Here is a 25,097-nt window from a genome sequence, read left to right as displayed (position 1 = left end):
AGTGAGTTTCACTTTCTATTCTATTTTAATTCTACTTTATCTATTTATCTTCTTTATATATATATATATATATATTCTGTATATATATATTATTTACATATTTCATTTATTATTATTAGTAATACTGTAAGAGTTCTAATGCATTTGAAGTATTTTGTATTATATTTATTCATTTTTATTAGTTATTTGTTGTTTATTTATATGTTTTTTATTTACTTATTTTATTTTAATTTAATTCGCCTGATTTTTTTATTAGCCTGGACTAAAGACATCTTTGCTCAAAATTAAATTCAAAATTCAAAATTACTTTCTGCTCTCGCTCCGGTTCGCTTCGGCTGGCTACCCATACAAAGACACATGAGACTGACGGTCATCTCTGACAACCGCCATGACAATAGCAGGTGCCAGGTAAGAAAGAGTAATAGGAAAGGGAAGTGATGTCACAGGAAGTTCAGAGTAGCGTACTATTTTCAGATAACTTTTTCAGATTTTTCTAATTTGGACCTTGAGTCTGTAATAAAGATTGATTGATTAATGCATTTGTAGCATTTTAAAAGTTTATTTATATGTTTTTTATTTACTTATTTTATTTTAATTTAATTTGCCTGATTTTTTTATTAGCCTGGACTAAAGACATCTTTGCTCAAAATTAAATTCAAAATTCAAAATAACTTTCCAAGACTGGATGCCACTTACAGAATTAGACATGCAACGTAATCAGGTCATGTGAGAACAATGTACTACTGTACTAACATAATTTATCATTAATGGTGCTTGCTAAAGCAATCATCACTGTGACTACGGCTCATATTTAAGGTTAGTGAGTTGAATGATTCCTCAAATCATGAGTCTTGTTGGGAGAGATGTGCTGTTACTTCTCTAACCAATAATGGTGGCAGAAAATGTAACAGTCCAAATACATATGCATTCTGTTTCCCATATTTAAAAAGCCAGTATACACTGTCCAGTATGCAGTATTCTAATATTCAGTTCTGACAAAGAGAGTTATAAATGATTACTTTCTGAATAATTTTAAAGTGTCCCTTGATAATGGCTTATCTGCTTTTTGGAGAGAAAAGCTGTTCTTGCATAGTAATCCGACTATCAGATATCCACTAAATCATTGAGATTCAGCCTTCATTTTTTACATTTCAGAATGTTGCAGTTTTTAAATGAAAATAAGATTAAAAATGTAATAAAAAATGATCTGTGAGAGTTTTGTAAGACAGCTCCACTGTATCACACAAATTGTACAGTATAAAACTTTTTTGCCCAGAAGTTCAGATTGAATGAGTCATCCAGACTGGAGATAAAAGCCTGCAGAGTCCCAGACTTTCTGCCACCACTGTACACCGCACAACAATCACTCTCACCTCTACTGGGAGCAAACCCCGGAAATGAACAGTCAAGCACTCAGACCTGATTTACCTTAGTGCCAGCTGATGTCAGAAAGAGAGAGAGAGCAATAGAAAACTGAAAGGAGGGAAAGAGAGAAATCTCTGGATGACTGTCAAGTACGTGAACTTCAGTGGCTGTCTGGGTGCTGGACAAAGTCAAAATAAAACCACTCTGTCAGCAGGTGCTTGGATCCATTCGGAACAGATTTAGGAACGAATAGATCCAACCGCATCTGAGCCAACAACAGGATCACAACAGTGCCGCAGGGCCCAGAGGATAGAAACAATTCCAAAAGCATTTGTGAATACTCAGATCTTTCTATTGTTTCATCTGTCATATATCAGTCATTTTATGTTTAAGCTTTAGTAGTATTTGGAAACTTAAAAGAATAGTTCACCCAAAAATGAAAATTATCTGATAATTTACTCACCCTCAGGCCATCCAAGATGAAGATAAGTTTGTTTGTTCATCAGATTTGGAGAAATGTAGCATTCCATCACTTGCTCACCAATGGATCCTCTGCAGTGAATGGGTGCCGTCAGAATGAGAGTCCAAACAGCTGATAAAAACATCACAATAATCCACACCACTCCAGTCCATCAGTTAATGTTTTTTGAAGCGAAAAGCTGCATGTTTGTAAGAAACAAATCCATCATTAAGATGTTTTTAACTTTAAACTATTGCTTCTGACTAAAATAAGAATCCATAATAACACTTCCTCCAGTAAAAAAGTTAATCTCCTGTTGTCCTCTCACATCAAAATCCACCCGCATATTTGTTTAGACCCGTTTTGGACTGTTTTTGCTTGTAAATGGTGCTTGTGCATATTTATTTCCTGACTCAGGCGAAATTACTTTTTAACTGGAGAAAGCAATATTATGGATAGAGGACTCGTATTTTATCCGGAAACAACTGTTTGAAATTATGGATTTGTCTCTTACAAACACGCAGCTTTTGGCATCACAAGATGTTAATTGATGGAGTGGTGTGGATTACTTGTGGATTATTGTGATGTTTTTATCAGCTGTTTGGACTCTCATTCTGACGGCACCCATTCACTGCAGAGGAGCCATTGGTGAGCAAGTGATGGAATGCTACTTTTCTCCAAATCTGTTCTGATCAAGAAACAAACTCATCTACATATTGGATGGCTGGAGAGTGAATATCTTTTCAGCAAATTTAAATTTTGGGGCGAACTATTCCTTTCAGTCAAACTTGAAATGTCTGAATGGCAAACTGAGTGGCGCATGCTGTCAAACACTGCAGGACCTGTTATCTAATGAAATCACATTCATGTTATCTGTCTTTTCTACATCTAAAGTCTCTGTGTGTTCTTTTAGCAGAAACTGAAGTCTCCCATCACTCCAGTGTTGCTCAACACTCCTGCCAAACTTAGCGGACCAAGACCAAATGGTGCGTATTGACTAAGACGGCATAGGAAATTTCTGAACGAACAACTTGGCAGAGGGCACCGCTGAATTATGTTTGGAGGTTTGAGCTTTAGTCAGTGGTGGTATAAAATACCATTATCAGTAAATTCAGTGAATTGCTTCATGCAGAAATCCAAGTTGTGTATATAATTGATGTTTCTAAAGTTGCACTATGAAAGATTTTTGGGGTAAAAAAATGGCATTATTGAATGAGTACATGAAACAATCAGTGTTCTGTGATACTCTGTGGTATGACACAATAATGATTTATATTAGTTAGCGGTTTGGGTCGGATTTGCCAGGAAATTTCAGGCATATCCTATTCATTACTGTATGATTGCCTCATGTCTGTAGGTGTAGAAAAGAGGGTGATGCAATTTTAAGAGGCCTGTTTTACAAAAGTGTTCTTAAGAAAAAAAAAAAAAAAACTTCATAAGGTAACTTCTTAATTATTTACTTAATTCTTTTTTATTTTATATATATAAATGCATTCAAATATATGTTCAAATGTGTGTGCGATATAATGCTTAAATACTTGAAAGTTGATTAAAAACTTCTCGAAAGTTATTTGCAATTTCAAGATTTGAGGTCTTCGTAAGTTTTGTCTTAAGAACAGACTTAAGACCTTGCTTAAGTTTTTTGGTAGTATACAAAATATTTGTAGTTTAAAAATAAGAAGAATTTTGTTCACAAGAATGTTTTGTGAATCCGGCCCTTGTATGCACCAAGTAACGTTGAAAAAAGAAAGACTGAGAAAGTTAGATAATATCTTCTGTTTCTTAATTAGTTAATTTTTTTATTGTGCTTCAGTATAAAACAACAACAACAAAAACATACATCAGATTCTGATCTCAAGTTCAAGTTCATTTTATTTGTATAGCACATTTACAACAGCCACAAGGCTGACCAAAGTACTTTACAGAAGAGCAGGATTTTAAAAATACACAGAAAACAGATCAGAAAAAAAAAAAAACGTTAAAAAAAAACTGTATAACAGTAGTCAATACACTAAAGAAAACAAATAAGTTTTTAGCAAGGACTTAAAAACAGACAGAGAAGGGGTCTGTTTCTAATCTCTAAAGGCAGGGTATTCCATCTCTTCGTAGTCTGATTAAATGACATTATTTTACCTTACATAAAGAGTTTCTAGAGTCAAAGATGAGTTTTTGGAGTCTGGGACGAGTTTTTGTAGTCGTGTATATTGTTTAGAGCCAGGGACAGATTGTTTGGAGTCAAGGGAAGACTGTTTGGACTCAGAAACGGATGGTTTTGGTTCAGAAGCAGATTGGTTGGAGTCAGGGACAGAGCAGTATTAGGTTTTCAGTCTCATGCGGTGGTTCCCTCAGTGCCGTCATCCTCTCAGTGCTCCTGCTGCTGCTTTTCTCTCGGGTCTGTCAGCAGGTGACGAGCGTATAATGATGCTGCCGCAGCGTCACTGTAATTACAGCTGTGAGAGCAGGGCCGAGTCAAGGGGAAGGAGGAGGAGGAGGGAGTCAGCGGTGCAGGAACGAGGAGTACTTACTCGTCCATGAGTGTTTACAACAGAAATGTTTGGGAATTTCTCTCTCTTTTTCTTTTTTTTTCTTTTTTCTTTTTTCTCACCAGCTCCAGATGGTGTGAGACTCTGACAGGACATGAGTGCCATGCTGATCAGTGTGTGTGTGTGTGTAGGCCGTTCTTCGGTTGTAAACACAGAATGAGTGACTAAGGGTCAATGACAGACACTTGCTGCCTGTCGCTCTGGATCACACTGTGTTGCCAGAATCCCAAAACAGTGACGGAAAAGAGATGAATTCTGCTTTGATTCTGGAGAAAATTGCATGATTTTGAAGGGAATTAAAGAAAAGTGTTGGGAAAATCCATTTATTATCCATTATTATTATTAGTAGTAGTAGTAGTATTGTAAAATCATTCAGTTATTATTATTACTAAAATATTTAACAAAATTAGAAAAATTACTATTGTGATATTTTACAGTAAAATTGTAAATCAACGTGGTTATAAACTAATAATATCAATAACAATGGTTTTGTAAAATAAAATGTTAACTATTACTATTATTATATTTTTATTTTAATAATTATTATTATTACTAAATTAAATTATGATGAATGAGAAATATTACTATTGCAATATTTCACTGTAAAATAAATTGAGTATTTAAGAATATACATTTTATTTTACAGTACAGTCTTAATGTCTTCATTTTCTTCAATTTTTTTTGCAGAAAACTGCAGGGTGCATGCTGTGTTTCCAAAAATATTAGTATATTAATAATAATTCATTTTATCAGTCATGTGCTGTTCTAAAATATTCAACTATCCCAAGGCTTTATGAGTGACTCAACCAATGGCGTTTGTCAGGGGCGTGGCTAGCTGATGGATGACCAATAGCAGATAGCAGTGTTATATGGTGACGCTCGTGAGACAAAAATTACACAATTCAGCTTTAATTTTGATCAATAACAATTCGTTTCTACCACAATTCTAAATGAACACGCCCTCAACTCGGAAAGCCAAAGCTTCTCAGATTCCCACTGGTAATTACAACAGCGTGAATACATAAATACGACGCAGAACCTGACACACAACACCTGAGCGGTTGACAAGAGTGTGTGCCGCTCTGTCCCGTGAACCGGGAGCATGCTGGGAAAATAGCTGCCTGTCAGGTGTTAGCTGCCAGTGTGAAGTGCGATTACTTGCCCTAAAAAAACAACGGCAAGAAATAGTTAGCTTGCCACCTTAGCTGTCAGACGATGCCATGACTGCATCTCCATGGCAACGCTGACAGAGAACGATCCATCACAGCCGGGTGGCGCGGCGACTGTCTGTCAGATTAAAATCTCTCCCGCTCGCTCGCTGTCTTCCTGACACCTGTAAGTGATGCAGGTTAAGTTGGTCTAAGCAAGCCTCTGTTGACAGTGTAAACACACACAACAGGAGGATCGGCCTTATTGTGACACAGGAGTGGCAGGAAACGCCGCTGGATTTATATCATATGCACAGAGACACACTTTAGTTGGCATTATGTTCCATTTCTCAATGAAAAACACGGAAAATTCAACTCAACGTGGACTTTTCTTGTTATATTCAGACAGGGAAGCTGCGAGGCCTGAACCTGTAGGCTTCAGATACTGGAGGACACCTGAAAAAACACCATCCGTCCTCCATCAGGTGAGACTAGTTTGCTTTATGTTTTGTTCCCACTGTCTTAATTATATTATTTTATTCATTTAAATATGTTCGTCTGAAATACTCAAACCCAGCAGGCAGGTGTTGTTGAAGTTTTAACAATCTCATGTATCATAAACTATGCATGCACCTTTCAGAAAAATTATTATTATGCAGTGCAATTTCTGTTTGGGGTCAATTTGACACCAGCAGATACTATAATTGTAGAACAATACAATAAAATAAATCAAACTAAAAAGCTTGCAGAAGTGTATTTCTGAAGTGTGCTCTAGTCAGATCATTGTAGCATGTGGAAATCCAATGCATTTATTCATGTTTTATATCTCGGGTCTCTGAGAGCCAAAACAGAAATAATGAAACATTTTTGGCCACATAAAATGAGTTATGCTGTAATTTTGCTTTAAATCAGAAAATGTCACCTAGTATGAGCCTGATTCTTTAAAGTTAAATATTTTTTCACGCTATTAAAATGGGCATTGGGTCTCTCAGCCCCCAAACAGAGAGATGCCTGTTTGTTGCCCTACTTATTATAAATACAAAATTGACCCAAAAGAAACTGCTAATATAGATTTGTATGATTATATGGTTCATAAAGCCTTGCTGCTCTTGATAGAAATGTGTGATTCAGAAGCACATGGTTTGAATAATGCCAATGTCTATTTACCAATGCCAATGAGTGCAAATAGCCAACCTTGTTGGCAAAGGTTATTTTCACTAACTCCACCCGTATTTCTCAGATATTTTACTATTTTGTTCAAATGTAATTTTGTATTATAATTATTCTTTTAAAATTATTAACTAATTTTAAACATTCTCAAATTTAAACTGTTTTAAAGAGGTCTCTTCTGCTCACCAAGGATCCAATTATTTGTTCAAAAAATACAGTAAATATAGTAATATTTTTTAAATATTATAGCAATGTGAAATAACTGTTTTCTATGTGAATATATTTTAAAATGTAATTTATTGCTGTGATCAAAGCTGAATTTTCAGCATCATTACTCCAGTCTTCAGTGTCAGATGATCTTCAGAAATCATTCTAATATGCTGGTTTGAGCTCAAGAAACATTTCTGATTATTATCAATGTTGAAAACAGTTGTGCTGATTTATATTTTTGTAAAAACCATGATGCACTTTTTTCAGAATTTTTTAATGAATAGAAAGTGAGAAGAACAGCATTTATTTGAAATAGAAATGTAATGCATCCTTGCTGAAATACAAGTATAGTGTATAAAATTATTTAACAGTTTAGCATGTTTAAATCCATTTGATTTTTCAAAATCAATCAGTGCGTAAAATAAAGTATGCAGATCCGGTCTGGGCCCAAGTTGCTTTTCTATGCGAGCATCTGCTAAAGGAACATAAGTGTAGTGCAAGTTGAGCGGATCTGAAGTGGTAATATAGATGTTCATGAAGCTCTAAACAAATATTACAAATCTTTGATCAAGTTTGTCTGCGCTGTGCTTCTGTTCCTCAGCAGTCTTTCATTTAGAAAAACTGTAAACGCTCTTTAAAAGCGTCTTGTAATCAGTTACATGCATAATTCCAGATGACCTACACACAAATCAACCTCATTGGGACGAGCAGTTGCTCTGAATTAATGTTGAACACTGTACGGATCGTTTCGATCAGATAAATGTGTTCTCTGAATAAATCTCTTTCTGTGTCTGTTGATGTGCTGCTTATGGGATGTTTGCTCCAGGCAGCTTTTCTGCATCTCTCTCATTTTTATTCTGTCCTTTTGTTTAACTTTTTACCATTTTATGTCCCCGATGGGAAATTGTGGGGCTGAAGAAAGAATAAAATGTTTCAGTATCTACAGAAATGCTCCTTCTTTTTCTAAAGACAAAATAAAACCACAGCTGACTCTGTTCTTTCTTAAAGGGATAGTTCACCCAAAAATGAAAATTTGATGTTTATCTGCTTACCCCCAGGGCATCCAAGATGTAGGTGACTTTGTTTCTTCAGTAGAACACATATGATGATTTTTAACTTTAACCGTTGCAGTCTATCAGTCGTATAATGCATGGCAATGGTAACAAAATCTATGAGAGTAAAAAAAACATGCACAGACAAATCCAAATTAAACCCTGCGGCTCGTGACGACACATTGATGTCCTAATGTTCAAACATCAAATTTTCATTTTTGGGTGAACTATCCCTTTAATGCATGTTCCTGGTCGTATATCAATTGGATTTATACAGATGTATAAAATCAAGTTCTCTCCTATGTTTTATTTTCTAGTTTAAACATCCAGTTTTACACTCAAATATGAAATATTGCAGAAGTAATATTGGTTATGCCATTTCATGGAGGTACAAGAGCAAAGTGAAGGTACTTTGATATATATACACCAGATAAGAAGAAAAAGATAAGAAAAAATAATATTTTGTATTCCTAAAAAATACTTCTTAAGAAAGTTCTTAAGTTTAAAAATACAAAGCATACATCAGATTATAATCTCTTTGTAGTTTGATTAAATGACATTCTTTAGTTTCTAGAGTCAATGCTGAGTATTTAGAGTCACTGGAAGAGTTTTTGGAATCAAAGTAATTTTTTTTTACTTATATAAAGAGTTTTGGAGTCAGGAAAGTGTTTGAAATCAGAGGTTTTTGATATCAATTCTATTCTGTCTTTTTGCTTTAGTTTTTACAATTTTTCTCTCTATTCTAAAGACAACATGAACTCAAAATGTTCTTTCTTAATGCATGTTGCTGGTCTTATATCAGTTGGATTTATACCGATATATCGAATCATCTACATTTTTTTTTTATAGTTTAAACATCCAAATTTACACTCAAACATGAAATATTTCAGAAGTTAAATTGGTTATGAATATCATTCCATGGAGGCACCATGGTACTTTGATATATACCATGGTACATGACCTGTTTTTTTATGTTCATATGCACAAATCTCTATTTTGTCCATTCAGGCTCTTTGAAAGTAAGGCATTTCTTTTTAAATGATTACAAAACTTCTGTGATTCTCGTAATATAATAAAGAAGTGCCCCGAAATCCAACTTAACCGAACTGCCCCCAAAACTGATATGGTTGCTATGGAAACGGTGGAATGCACCAGTTCAGAATGATGCGAGTTGTTACAATGTGGATTCCGAAAGCATTACTGTGCATGCAGGAGGCAGAGAAAACCTCTTTCATCCACACAAAGCCCAATTCAAGGGATTTCATTTGTTTGCTTGCAGGCTTCAGGATCTGTGAGCTCCGAGGGAGGACGAAATGGATCGCAAGCCTGGAATCCAAAAGCCGAGATGGACACGGGCCATGCTGGACCTCATCCTGTGTTTAGAGATCCCACACGCAGGCGTGGAAGTGCACCGGAGTCCTTCAGCTCCTCAATATCATCCATCACTATCACTTCCAGGAAGGTCACACAGATTTCCAAGCCTTTGTGTCCGGCGATGAATGACCTCGCCGATAGACGAAGAAAAGCCTTAGTGGTCAAAGTCACCGAACAGAGGACGAAAAGCACCACCAGCCGGCCCATCGTCTCGACCTCTGGCTGTGATCATGAAGAGATCGACCACGGTGTGGTACTGAGGAGAAAGACAGCCATTGTGAAAATGACCGAACAGAGAGAGCATTTCAGTCCATCCCAATACAGACACAGCTACACTGAAGGACTCAACGAAGCCCAGTTAACGAATGAATCTAAACGAATGAACCAAACACTAACTATATCTTTAGAGCCAGGAGGAAACCAATGGAGGTCCCAGCACAGATCTAGCCTGTCTCTTTACCTCAACAACCCAAATACTAGCAGCACAGCAGGGGAGAGTGACACCAAAAAATACAAACCACCTCGAAGGCCTCTCAGCTACGACGCAAGCTTGTTTAACTGCACAGAGCTTGGCACTAATGCAGTTACACATCCAGCGTTTCACAACAAGAGCTCTCCTGTTTCCCAGAAGACAAATATTGACCTTGTTAGTTCCAGCAGCAGCGAAGCAAGAAGGCGCTCGGCCTCCGGTGGCGAGGACAGGAGCGCAAGGAAAGAGCGATTGGAGTGGGATCGAAGGCTTGACGGGCGAGAGGAACCTATTTCAGGAATCAAACCTCTCACGCTACTAAAAGCAGCAGGTAATAGCAGAACCTCTGTGGATATTCGGCGGTAGATGTACAAGAACATACTGTAGGCTGAGGCCGCGCGGCGCTTCTTTGATGTATAATGGATGAGTATTATCGTGTGAGAGAGCAGAGGTTTTTAATTGAAGCTTTTCACGGCAGATACGCACGGTAGCGGTGGACTGCCCTGAAATGAGAGATTTCTCTGCTGTCTCTCTCTTTCTGTCTTACGTTTTCTCATCTTTTCATTTTCCCACACATCTCTTTGCATGCATAATCTATTTCTACCCTGCTTTCAATACCGGTTTTTGAGCTTCCTGGGAATTTATAGCTGCTACACACAGAGAGAAATCTGACAGCCGCCGAGATACATGCATACACACAGGTTTAACTATCTGAGGACATGCATAGATGAATATTGTTTGAAATGAAGTATAATGAGTTCAGACTAATTCACACCTCTAAAAGTAAACACTTAGAATTTTTACATGAAAAAATACTATTTATATGCATTTTGCTTTGTTGATTTTTATTTTTTAGGACATTTTAGAGGGATTTTCCCCTTGAAATTTAGGATTTTAGGATGAAAAAAAAACTTTTTAAGAAACGTTTACAGAATCTATCTATCCATCCATCCACCCATCCTTGCAGTGTACAGCGTTTGTGTTCAGTCTTTGTATTTGAAAAATAATTTTAAAAATAAATGTATTTTCAATAGTAATGTAATGTTTTCCAGATAACATTTTAATACTTTTTATTTTGTTTTAGAAAAATTACATTTTATTTATTTACATGTTACATAAATATTTATTTATATTTAATAATATGTTTCATAATTATTACGTTATTAAATTAAATAATTAACTTATTAAGTTATTAAATTATTATTAATCCCTCAAAAAGGGGTCATTATGTAAGTTTTGATGAAACAGGCAGTGTGATTGGAGAGCAGACAACTCTTTAAGCTTTTGAATCGCTTTCGCGGTACTTTGATGTCATACGCCTGATCGGTCTGCGCAGCGCTGATGCATCTCGAACAAGCCTCTTCACTGCCATCACTGCCTCTTTAGCCCCGCCCACCGATTCTACATCACTGCCTCTTTAGCCCCGCCCACCGATTCTACATCACTGCCTCTTTAGCCCCGCCCACCGATTCTACATCACTGCCTCTTTAGCCCCGCCCACCGATTCTACATCACTGCCTCTTTAGCTCCGCCCACCGATTCCACATCACTGCCTGTTTAGCTCCGCCCACCGATTCGCACATGTACTGTACGCAGTGTAAATAACGAGAGAGGCAAACGCAGGTCTACACAGAAACTAAATGATAAAGATTCTCCGAAGACAACAAGAGGCTGTTTAGTGCCAATCTGTGGAAAAACAGTCTTTGCTTCGCCTTCCTTCTGATCCCAACATTAGGAAAGAGAGGATGAACTTTATTTTTAATGAAGATCCAGACTGGGTCAGTAAGAAAACTGTCCTTTGTTCACTTCATTTGACCTCGGATTAGTTTACAAACAAGGCACAATTCGACACAGAATTTTCAGAAAGATTGAAACTAAAAGACGATGCTGTGCTGAATATATTGGATCAGACAGTAATGTCGCAGTGTGAGTAACTGTTTTTATTATGTGCTCACTATTGCTCTGTCTGTTATCACAGATCGTTTGATATGTACTGAGTATTTATGCATCAAACATACACAACTATTAGCCAATCACAGCAGTTTTCACGTGATGTCACACCCTTATAGGAACGCCCACCTGGCGGGCAAAACGAAGCTTTGCTTCACTGACCGCCACTTATTTTTACGCAGTCTGCATTAAGTAATAATGTGGTAAAACGCAGATATTAAAAGGCGAAATTCAGTAAACACTTGTTGCGTTCATATTCTGGCCTCATCTGCTTGCCTATGTATGCATCATTAATATAGAGAATATTACTGTTTTAAATATATTAAGGCACTTTAACGTTTTTGTCGCACTGTTTAATGATTGAAATATTGCCGCGGGTGCTTAATATGGATTGCAAATGGCCAAAACTTGCATTTTGTTCACATACCTTTGTTTTATTCTTTTGAGAGGTGATCTAAATATTTGCAGCTCTGAAACAGATGGAAAATTGACATGCTTGTCCTGCAGTTCTATGCATGTTTTCGAGCCGGTCACGTGACTGAAAGCTATGAATTCAAACAGAGCGTTGGTTCTGATGAGGGGTCAAAACAGGGCAGAAAATAGCCTATTCTGAATTATGATGTTTTTTGATGCAAAAATCTTGATAACAGTATAAGTGGAACTCAGAGAACAGTACAAAATAATAAAAAAAGGCAGTTTAATACTTTAATAAATATAATATAATGTAAGTGTTTGTTGGAACTCCTTACTCCAGTATTTGCTGTAGCTGTCCATAGACCAAAAACAAATTACAAGCAAATATGTTAATGCAGACCAAATGCACTCTCTGCATTCTCTTGTTTAACTGCAAGTATGTCAGTACTTTAACTAACAGTAGTTTTGGCCTATAGCAGAACTATATATCATTCTGCCACAGAACGTAGCATACTTGCATTACTTACATTTCTGAATGCAGCAACAAAATCCCGCTTGCATAGCCGGAAGCGTTTGCATTCTGACACTTGTGTGCAGTGTGTTTCAGGCCTAGTAGAGACTCTGGATGATGCACAGTCTCTTTGTTCTCAGATAACTCGGCTGATCTGAGCGCAGACGCCGTCCTGGCCCTGAACGCCGCTGCGGTTATCGCCAACGTAAAGCTGCAGGCCCAGCAGAGACGAACTACATCCCACACAGCAACAGCAGGTACCTGATCTCTCCTGACCTTTGGCTTCCTCAAACACAAACTTCACTTGAAACACACTGACATTTAGCAGGATGAAAGGATTTTATGTAGACAACAGAGAGAGATTGATGTCTTTAAACTTTAGACATGTTGGCATTAGTGCAGCTCAAGACACAGTTGGAGTTTTTCCTCCATTCGTGAGCTGCAGAATATCTGCCTATGCTGAGCATTCCAGATTGAGGTTTCATGACTGAAAATTGTTCCTCTTTATCGGTGTGTTTAACAGAGGTTAGAGGGCAAAATGAACACAGAGAGCTCAAAGAAGAGGCTGCTGGTGCTAATGGAAAGGACAAAACTCGTCCAGCAGAACAATGTGTGAATTTTGTCCAATTTGAGTCAGAAAATGACCTTCGTGAAACTGCTTTGGCTCCACTGTCACTTAGCGTGAGTTACTCTTCTCTCTTCTGTTGTTTGCAGGTACTTCTGAACCAAAGTTATGTTCGTTTAGTTATGTAAACGAGGACATGCAATAGATGTCTTCAAATAAAGCCATTTATAATTACTGTAGACCAACTCAAACCCGACCTCTAAAAGAAAATATTTTAGAATTTAAAAAGGCCATTATTTACTTAAATTGATTTGGACCTTTTAGTACATTTCAGGGTATTTTAGGATTTCAGGAATTTTTTTATCATTTATTTATCATTTATTTTTTATCATTTGCAGAATTCTAGTTGGAAATCAAGTTGGAAATCATGACAATTTTATTATCAAAGCCATATCTTTTTTAAAAGTAGGAAATAAAACAAATGTAGATTTGTGATTAATTTTGTGGGTTTTTAAATATATATTTTTAAGTGTTAATCTCACCTTTCTTGCCATTTATCATTTTTATTTTACAAATTATTTCATAATTAAATGTATATTTAATAATACAAAATCCATATAATATTTTAGTAATGTAATTTTTACTTCAGTAAAAATTTGAATTTACTTTTTTTCCCAGACACACACACACACACACACACACGTGTGTGTGTGTGTGTGTGTGTTTTCTTGGTGTTCTCTTTCCTTGCAAAATACATTTGTATTTTAAAAATTATTTTATAAATGGATGTATATTTATTAATAATAAATTCCATATAGTATTGAAATAATTTATTTTTTACTTTAGCAAAATGACCATTTTAGTTTAAATTTTCAATTTCATTTTTTTCCCTAGGAAAATATTTTTGCTTATAGAAAATACATTTTTAAACTGGTCAACCAGCTAATGACCTTCTTAGACCAGTTAGAAACCAGCTATCATGTTCCAACCACAGCTGCTATCTTAAAGTCACCATTATATTTCCATTTAACTCGTTACTGTCTAGGAGAAATAATTGAAATGTCAAAGAGATCTCATTTGTGATTTTACTGACACAGCTTTGAACATCTTGATTTCTGAGTCAGATTTTAAATCTCAACTTTGAATCGAACAGCTCTTTCGGTCCTTTATTGAAAGTTGTTGTGTGTGCAGGAGGCTTTAGCGATCAGACGGCCTGATTTCATCCAGCGCTCGCAGGCCAGAGTTCGAGCCCTGGAGAGGAGGTCGCAGGAGAGGCAGAGCTCCCACAGCTCACCGCAGACACCTGAGAGCGGAGGTGAACTATCATGACATTCATACACGTTCAGATGCAGTTGAAATGAACAACACTTTCAGGTCCTCAATATTCAGACAGACTCTGTTGATCAAATCAGCATATGAAATGAGAGCAGGGATTGTTCAGAACCCTGGAGAGGATATCAGTGGCTGTTAAAAGACTGGAAATATCGCCCCCATCTGAACATTGTTAAAGCTACATCACTAACATTAGACTTGCTTTAGGTGTTTTAGCAATATTATAAAACGCAATACTGACTCTGAATTTAATTGATGAGTCATATTTAAAGATGTTGTAAAATTACTATTATTATTATTATTATTATTACAAGTAAATAGATTAACACTTTTCAAATAATTTTTTTTATTTTGTTTTATTTATTTGCTATATTTATTATTATTATTATTACAATTATCAAACATATATTAATATATATACCAAATATATAAAAATTAAATTATAAAAAATATAAAATTATAAATAATAAATCATTTAAAAATATTAATATTGTTGCATCAATGTCACCATATTATTATTATTATTGCATATATATATAATTTCCATATTTTAAGCTGCTTTTTTAGAGAACTACTCACTCAAGGTTATACCATACACTGATTTTATCAAAGTTAATGGTGAAAAAACCAACCCAAGTGGTTTAGCTGTATGTCTAGATGCTGTAGTTTCTCTGCCTGTTCTCTAAATATCTAAAACCATCAAACCTGACCAGTAGAAACCATATTGTTTGACGGTCAGCTGAGAACAGCAAACCACATTAGGCTGGTTTAAGGGTTCTTAATTGCGATAAAATCTCTGTAACACATGGCCTCTCTTTGTTTAATGCGGCGCACAGACAGAATCTGAATGGCTGTAAACATGGACAGCTGAATGCATAATCAGATTAGACAAAATATTACATAAACATGCAAAGGTATGTGTATAGCTTAAATAACAGCTGTCGGAAATCTGTGGCACTTTTTGCATGCATAAATTCAGTGTGGGCCTGATTATTCCTGTATGTATCTGCAGAGGATATATTGTAAACAGAAAGCTTGCTTCTTGTAATTTTTCAAAATGAGACTTGATTGTAGATTAATAATAAAAGGGTGCACCAATTTATTTTCAGATTTTTGGGGATCCATAACAAGTTGATGTTCTATGATAGTTAATCATAGATTCTGCTCTTCCTTCAATATGATTTTGTCATTAAATTAGAGTTTACCTATGCAGAAACCCCATTTATTATGTGTGTGTTTGTTCTGCAGAAAGCCTTGTGAAATCCAGAAGCATCATGGGAAAGAGTCTACAGCTGTGGTCCAGGAGGTAAAAGAACATGCCAGTTCCTGTTTTGAGAAACACCTTTCCTGCTCTATTTGTCTTTCAGACACACACACACACACAGATGTATCAGTGCTATCTGTATTGAAGGTGTTGTGTGTGTCTGTGCTGCCGCAAGGTTTTGCTGCCCTGATTGTGCTTTTCACAGCTTGTTTGTTTTGCTGCCGCTGAATGAAACCTCATCCGATTAGATCTGGTCTCACTGTGCTTCCGAATTAAAGCTCCCTGATGCACAACTGGATGGATTCTGCACGAATGAGTGCCTGTGTTCAGAAGTTTGATTTAAGCCACCGATGCGGTGTGTGACTGAATAACACGGGCACTTATGTCAGATAACAGTGTAATATAACATACATACATACATATTATACACACACACATATACACACACACACAAACAAAGAAAAACAAGTAGATAGAATAGAAAAAATAGAAAGCTAGTGTTTGTTTTTTGTTGTTGTGTTTTTTTTTTTTAAATAAAGAATGGTGAAATTTTGATAAAGTGATGTGTTTGTTGAAACCACAAGCAGTTCTGTCTTAGCCAGGTTGAGTTGAAGGTGATGGTCCGTCATCCAACAAGAAATGTCTGTTAGACATGCTAAGATGCGAGCAGCTATCGTCGGATCATCAGGATGGAATGAAAGGTAGAGTTGAGTGTCATCAGCATAGCAGTGATATGAAAAGCCATGTTTCTGAATGACAGAACCTAGTGAACCTTTTGATTAAATCTTTGCTTCTTGTTTCTTTTTTTAGATAAAAGTTCATAGAAAGAGAGACCAGACTATCAGAGAGACTCAAATGTGGATTTTTGTAAAATTACCAGTAAGAAAATACCAGTAGCAAAACACCCTAGCAAACGCGCAGAACACCCAAAAATTTTTTGGAAACCACTCAGAACACCCTAGCAACCACCCAGAATGCCCCAAAACACCCTAGTAACCACCTAACATAACCTAGCAACCACCCAGAATACCCCAAAACACCGTAACAACCACCTCAAATACCACCATAACCCCTAGCAACCACACAAAACAAACCAACAACAATCTGACAGCCCCCCCCAGAATACCCTAGCAACCACCCTGAATACTTAAAATACCTTAATAACCACCTAAAACACCCCAACAACAATCTGGAAACCACCCAGAATAATGCAAAAGAGTCTAGCAACTACCAAAATACCTGATCAAACACCCAAAACACCCTAGTAACCACATAACATGTGCTAGCAACAACCCAGAATATCCCAGAATCATTCTAGCAACTCCCCAAAATACCCTAGCAACTTCCCAAAGCACCCTAGTAGCCACCTAAAATACCCCAACAAGAGCAACAACCCAGAACACCCCAATCACTTTCTGGCAACCACACAAAAACATCCTAGCAACCACATAACATGCCATATCAACAACCCAGAATGCCCCAAAACACCTTGGCAAGCACATTTAATACCCCAACAACACCATAGCAACCATCCAGAACACTCCAGCAACATTCTAGCAACCCCCAAAATATTCCAACAACACACTAGCAACCACCTAAAATACCCCAACAACATTTTGGCAACCCCCCAAAATACCCTAACAACAACCCAGAACACCCAACCCTAATAACCCCTCCTGAATACCCTAGAAACCACCCAGAACACCCAAAACATCTCCCCAACAACATTTTGGCAACCCCCCAAAATACCCTAACAACAACACAGAACACCCAACCCTAATAACCCCTCCTGAATACCCTAGAAACCGCCCAGAACACCCAAAACATCCGGGTAACCACCTAACATGCCATATCAACTACCCAGAACACAAAACATCCTAGCAACCACATTTAATACCCCAACAACACCCTAGCAACCATCCAGAACACCCCAGCAACAGTTTAGCAACTCCCAAAATATCCCTGCAACAACCCAGAACACCCCAACAGTGGATGCAGCATCCTAGCAGCCACTCAGAATACCCCAAACCACCCTAGTAACCACCTAATATACCCCAAAATAACCTAACAACAACCCAGAACACCTAACCCTAATAACCCCCTGAATAGCCTAGAAACCACCTAAAATACCCCAACAACACCCTAGTGACGACCTAGAACACTCCAACAACATTCTGGTAACCACCCAAAACATCCTAGCAGCCAATTCAAAATACCACAAAACACCCTAGCAACCACCCAGAACACCCTAGCAACCCCACAGCAACACCCTGGCCTCATTGCAGTGACTTTTGCATGCACAGGCACTACTTTCTTCTGCAACACTGTCTTTTCCGATCCATTTGCTCTGTGCGTCAATGCTCATTTATAAACTTCAGCTAGTACAGTATGTCTATATACAGTATGCTTTGATTGACAGGAGTTATAACCAGCTCCCTGAAGTGAAGAAGAGGAGAGAGGAAGAAAAGAGGAAAAAAGAAGAAGAGAAAAGAAAACGGACCAACAGGCTGCGGGCAGAGCTCTTTAAAAAGGTAGACATATTGTTTGCAGACGTGTAGGACTGATCTGAGAGCAGTTTAGAGGAGTTAGTAGTGAAGACTGATCTCAGATCAGCTCTGAGATCCATCGGTAATCATTACAGCACAGGCTCTCTCTCGCTGTGTGGGATTGAATTTTGAGTCGTCGTTAACTGGTTCAACAAATTAGATTAATCTTGAAAGTGAAGCTTTTCCAATGCGCCTTTCCAAGGTGTTCGGTTATCTTATCAAAATTCCCCTAATTCAATGGGACCGGAGAAGGATGCCTTCTCTAAACCCGTTCCGCCCCTTTAGCAGTGGAGATTGATTTTGCCTGATGTATTTTGTTCCTAAACACGTCTTACTCGCTCTAAATATAGACTAGTACCTGACACAGAGCGCGGAGAGTGATATTCAACACATTTTCTGTCAGAAGACACACATCTCTAGGCCAGTCTTCACATTCACACACATCACACCGACTGGTAACAATCATCTCTGCTCAGAATGTTGCTTTCGTTAGGCAGCTTTTGACCAGCATTTGTTTATGTTTTTATTTGCGGTGTCAAGCATCATTATTATCGCTGTTCATACTTTAGTGAGTTGGATAAATCCTTAGACCATGTCCAAACCAGGTGCACACAGTCAATCACAGTATATTTGGTGTTTAATATATTCATGAGGAATGAGATTTTAACCCAATGAGATTTAGCAATGGGCGGGGCTACCCAGTGTGATGTCACAGCAATGTTATTTTACTTATATACTATAATAGATTTTATTAACATTTTGAATTAGCCTTTTTTATATATATTTAGTTTTCATTTTTAGCAATTATTTGCTTTTGTTGTTTATTTTTTTAAATAATACAAATATTTATTATATGTGAACTTATTTTTTTTCTATTTTAGTTGTATTTCAATTGTTATTTATTTCTAATAAAAAGTTGGTATTTTTAGTGCTATCTGGAAAAAAATAAATATTTAAGCGTGTATACATATTTCAGCTTTATTTCAATTAATAAAAAAAATTTTGTTCATCGATAATAATAGAAACAGAATCAACGAAATAATAATAGAAACCAATCAACAAAATGTCATGTTGTTTGTCACAGTTGATGGTTAAGACAACAACTTTGAGTGTACTTACCATAGATGAATAGATCCCAAACTTTTTTGTCAACCAAACCACTTTGACATAAAATATTTCCTTGAAGTACCTCTGACATTTTACATGACTGTTTTAATATTATAACAACACATCTACATATTCACAGTTCTCTGATGTCGGTTAATGATCATATGACATGCAGGAAAACAAATACAATATTATTAATCCAATATTATAATATTTATATATAAATTAATGTAATAATTTAAGTGTTTTATTTTTATTTATTTTTATTTTTAAATGATTTTATTTCATTTTATTATTCGCTTATTATGTTTTAAATTATTTATAATTTAAATTTTATATTTTTGTGATTTAATTGTTAGCTTTTCATTAACTCATGCACCCCAGTTTGGGAAACGCCGGTACATGTTGTTTGGTCATAAACCCTGTTCTCCACACAATGGCATGACATTTTGTGTGAATCTGTGACACTCTTTTGAAAGTCTCGAGAGCAGACCTGAAACCCAAATCCTGCAGGGTCAGAGTCCAGTGTTGTGAGCATTAATGGGAGACTGACCTATGTCTGATGTGAGTAATTATGCTGAGAGAGGTGAGCCATGTCAGACTCCTACTGACACCGCATTAAAGTGTAATTTTCCTGACGAGATCCTGGGGTTAATTAAAACCTGTGGGCTTTAGATTAAAGTGAAACATACCATAGATGAAACAGAGTTGTGTGTGTGTGTGTGTGTGTGTTATATTACAGCTCATAGATGATTCTCAGGAAATACTTTATTCTGATTGTTCAGTATTTATAAATAAAATATCATGGTTTTGGACATGGTACTGTAGTACCATGGTATATGAATACCAAGAATATAGTAATGGTAATCATTCACTACCATAAAAAAGTAAATTTAAAAAATAAATAAATAAAAACAGAACAACAATTAATAAAATCGGATAAATACTTATGGACCACATTGTTAAAATATGTCTAAATATAGATTTTATTTTATATTTAAATTGTTAAATATATAAAATATTATATATTTTACTTTTTATAATGCTATAGTGACCTCAACCAGGGTACATGTCATACTTTCTGGCCACCAGATGTCGCTATAGGCCAGAATATCAGTGTAGGTTAGTCAAAAAAAATCACCACAGACTATCTGAAACTGAGCCTTAAGCTGACATACTCCAACATATTCACATACACACAGAAATGTACATGTATTCTGCTCATGTATTTTTGTCATATGGCAACTCTTTCATCAGTTTCATCATGAGATTAGTTATGATAGTATGCTGTTCTGAACATGGCAAAAGTTTCATCCTTTATTTATATATTTTGTGTTCTAACATCATTAGGTATTGATCACATTCAGTTATTGATGATAATGGTATTGGTGTGTATATGTAGGTATGCATGTGAGAGACGAATAATAGGAAAATATTCTGTGTGTGTGTGTGTGTGTGTTTTGAATGCTCTCTGGTTGGCAGTGCTGTAAAGAGCTTCATTGTGCTGTGTGTGTGTATAGAGCCACTGTTCACAAGAACGAACACCCATCTACTGCCAATGAAACCACTGCACATGCACATGGTAACACACACACACACACACACACACAAAATATAGACAATAAAATCATTGGCAGCCAGTATGTGTGTGTCTGTCATGAGGCTGGACATTTTTCCAATATTTCTTCTCTGTTTCTGCCTCTCTTTATATGGGCGATTCTTCAACATACATCTGTTGAGATGAACATTTATCTCACATCCTGGAAAATCTGATCCCGTCCTTGATCAAGTACATTTGGAAAATGTACTTACCCTCAGGTCATCCAAGATGTAGATGAGTTTGTTTCTTTATCAGATTTGGAGAAATATAGCATTCCATCACTTTCTCCCCAATGGCTCCTCTGCAGTGAATGGGTGCCGTCAGAATGAGAGTCCAAACAGCTGATAAAAACATCACAATAATCCACAAGTAATCCACACCACTCCAGTCCATCAGTTAACATCTGGAGAAGCCAAAAGCTGCGTGTTTGTAAGAAACAAAACCATCATTAAGAAGTTTTTAACTTCAAACCAAAATATGAGTCCTCTATCTATAATAACACTTTCACCAGTGAAACAGTTCATCTCCTGTTGTCCTCTCACATCAAAATCCACCCACATATTTGTTTAGACCTGTTTTGGCTTGTACACAGTGCTTGATCAGTGCAGATTTCTCTCCTGATTCAGATTAGATGACATTTACAATGGAGAAAGCGTTATTATGGACTCATTTCAGCTGGAAGCAGTGGTTTGAAGTTAAAATTGTTTTGATGGATTTGTTTCTTACAAACACACAGTTTTTCACTTCACATGATGTTAATTGTTGGACTGGAGTGGTGTGGATTACTTGTGGATTATTGTGATGTTTTTATCAGCTGTTTGGACTCTCATTCTGACGGCACCCATTCACTGCAGAGGATCCATTGGTGAGCAAGTGATGTAATGCTACATTTCTCCAAATCTGATGAAGAAACAAACTCATCTACATCTTGGATGGCCTGAGGGTGAGTAAAGTTTCAGCAGATTTTCTTTTTTGGGTGAACTATTCCTTTAACACATTTTGTCAATATGTTACAGAAAGGAAAATCTTGGTAGGGACCGAGACAGAGAAAATTCTGAAAACGGAACCTTTCAATATGTTTAAAGCTACTTTCAATCTCTTTCTTAAAACTACAATGATAGTTTTTTTTATGCAGCATTGTTTTTCTTTAAAACACACTATGGGATTAAAGAATCACCCAGACATCTAGTATTAATTATGATGTGTTTCACCAATAACATTTGGTGAGTCCAACTCTTGCTGACCACAAATGATGGACGTTTGGAATAAAACTGACCAAAGGCTTTTTAATTTTTTGCAGAAACTTCTGGAGAAGATTTTGCAGAGAGGAGGAAATCACTGACACTGCCTTGGACTCGTGTTTCTTCTCACTCCGCAGTTCTCATGCCGTCCCTTGAAAAATATGACATGACATTAGTTAGAAATATTATGGAATAGTTCCTTTCAGAATGAATGTGCCTTAAACATGGACTGCAGCCTTATTTCTGTGGCTCTGGATTACATCTTCTCTCTCTATACATACACTACTGCTCAAATGTTTGGAATAATTAAGGTTTTTTAATGTTAAGTCTCTTATGTTCCGCTAGGCTGCATTTATTTGCTCAAAAATACAGTAAAAAATGTGAAACATTATTACAATTTAAAATAACCATTTTCTCATACCATGTAGTTTTCAAATAAGCCTGAAGGACTTGATTAGTTGGATCAGGTGTGTTTAATTAAGGTTGAAACTGAACTCTACAGGGCTACGGCCCTCCACGAATTGAGTTTGACACCCCTGATCTAAAGCATTTGCTAAAGTCTTTGGTTCAATACAAATGTCTGCTCTTATATATATATATTATACACTCAGGGCACGCTAGAACTTCCTTCTGGAGATGTTATTCAGGGAAATAGCTATATGTTGGTTTTAAAGACCGTTTTTGATGTTTTATGCCTGAGATTCACAAACTTTTTTGTAAGCTTAACCCGTTTGACTTAAAATGTTATAAATGATATATATTATAAATATTAAATATATAATTGCTTGAAGCCCCCTGATATTTTAATAATTTAACAACACAATTGGATGTTCACAGTTCTCAGTAAATAATCATGGAACTAAACAAATAAAATATTTAATCTGTTTTTTTTGGTTTTTTTTGTATTTGATTGTTTTTGTTTTTATTATGTTTTATTAATTTACATTTTAATAAACAATTTAATAATTTTTAACTTTTCATGAACTCAAAAATTCCCGCATTTTGGGAAACCCTTTTTCACTTGACACGCCATCTTAAAAAGCAAACGTTCATGCCAGTGTTATTTTATAGTTTTTACTATAATATTTTGAATGAGTTTTTATTGTGAAATTTTTTAATTTTAAAACAGTTAAAGTTTTAGTGTTTTTGACAATTTTTAGTAATTTTTTTAATATGACTTTTTTATTTCAATTTGAGTTATTTTAGTACATCAAGTTAAACCAAATGAAAATGAGAAATGTTGCATTGGCAACTAGCTGAAATAAAATTTACAAAAGTTAATTTTTGTATATTTTGTTTTAATTTGATTTGATTTCATTTGAAGTTTATTTTACTTTAATTTTAGTACAAGTTAAACTAAATAAAAATGTTTCTTTGGTAACTAGCCGAAATAAAGTATATATATCAGTTTATTGTGTTTATTTTAATTCAAATAACGAAAGGTTGTTTTTTTTTATGGTTGTAGTTTTAGTTAACTGTAATAACCCTGGTTCATGGCACAAGACACAATGCAATGGCCAGAGACATCCATCTGATGTATGGGTATAGAAAACGCTTGAACATTTCCTGCTCAAACAGCCCCCGAGGGTCTTTATTTACATGCCAGTGTTGACATTTCAGCTTTGTGCTTCAAAAAAACATGTGGTATACCTTCTTATTTTCCTTCTAAACCTTTAGCACAAATCTCAGCAGATTTTGTCTTCTAGGCCATCTACATTTAGAGTCTGTTCCTCCTGTCATGACGAATATTGATGTGTTTTTGCAAGAGGGCTTTTCTCAGTATTCTGGGCTTTGAGTTTGATGCTAATAAAAATGACAGAATCCTAAAAGCACAGTCCTAAATAACAGGAAATCGAATACATTTCGGCTGGATGGATGGATGGATGAATATTGCTCTTGAGAAACTTCTGGCCTCGGATGAAGAGCCGTGATGAATCATAGCGGGATGTTGATTACTACAGCAAAAATACTGACCTAGAATCAGAGCGAACCGCGTAAACCCATAAATCGCCTTTTCTCTGAGAATTATTGTGGTTCCTTAGATACAAAAGGGTTTTTACAACAAACTTTTAAAAATGACATGCTGGATGAGAAATAGGATCTCTCAAAGGCATTCGTGAAACTGGAAACCCTGTTGTCTGGGACTGTAAAGTCTGCTAGTTTGGACCCGATCACCCCTGCTGAGGGGGTAAAGACGGGTCCGTACCTGGAGATATGTGAACTAGACCCCTTCTTTGATAGCAGATCTGAAGGATTACTTCATCAGGTGAAACGAAGACACCACAGTTAATTGATCATAAAGCATTTCTTGTCCCCCCCCCCACCGCAGTAATGGACAGCACAGGTGAAAGCATGCAATGAAGTTTATAAGACATGTATATGGTGAACACTGACCCTGCTTTATCACAGGAGCTCGTCTGAAGTCTATTTCACACCTGAAGACAGCTGGTACATTGACTCCAGGACGGGACGGGACAGATTACATCAAAGAGCTCGGGGCCTATGAGAACCATTCTACCAAATGGGTCCTTTTGTGTTCCTCATTAACATATGTGACCCTGGACCACAAAACCAGTCTTAAGTGTCAATTTTTTGAAATTGAAATTTATAAATCATTTGAAAGCTGAATAAATAAGCTTTCCATTGATGTATGGTTTGCTGGATAGGACAATATTTGGCCGAGATACAACTATTTGAAAATCTGGAATCTGAGGGTGCAAAAAAATCTAAATATTGAGAAAATCGCCTTTAAAGTTGTCCAAATGAAGTTCTTAGC

The 25,097-nt window shown here is 36.3% G+C and overlaps 1 protein-coding gene across 1 annotated transcript in view; it reads left to right on the top strand.

Moving 5' to 3' along the window:
• The window catches only part of cunh10orf90 (chromosome unknown C10orf90 homolog), a 25,341-nt gene extending 2,684 nt beyond the window's left edge, over positions 1-22,657 (top strand). Inside the window, exons 4-12 of the mRNA XM_016553380.1 lie at positions 2,739-2,811; positions 5,922-6,001; positions 9,228-10,122; positions 12,807-12,923; positions 13,190-13,347; positions 14,423-14,546; positions 15,812-15,869; positions 18,247-18,358; positions 22,381-22,657. Of these exons, the coding sequence (XP_016408866.1) occupies positions 2,739-2,811; positions 5,922-6,001; positions 9,228-10,122; positions 12,807-12,923; positions 13,190-13,347; positions 14,423-14,546; positions 15,812-15,869; positions 18,247-18,358; positions 22,381-22,422 (1,659 nt within the window). The 3' untranslated portion in view covers positions 22,423-22,657. The remainder of the gene's footprint in view (positions 1-2,738; positions 2,812-5,921; positions 6,002-9,227; positions 10,123-12,806; positions 12,924-13,189; positions 13,348-14,422; positions 14,547-15,811; positions 15,870-18,246; positions 18,359-22,380) is intronic.
• Positions 22,658-25,097: the final 2,440 nt, after the last annotated feature.

Source organism: Sinocyclocheilus rhinocerous, unplaced genomic scaffold, assembly GCF_001515625.1.
Source record: "Sinocyclocheilus rhinocerous isolate Xijiao unplaced genomic scaffold, SAMN03320098_v1.1 scaffold1908, whole genome shotgun sequence".
In the NCBI taxonomy this organism is placed as follows: domain Eukaryota; kingdom Metazoa; phylum Chordata; class Actinopteri; order Cypriniformes; family Cyprinidae; genus Sinocyclocheilus; species Sinocyclocheilus rhinocerous.
This window is presented reverse-complemented; position numbering and strand designations above follow the sequence as displayed.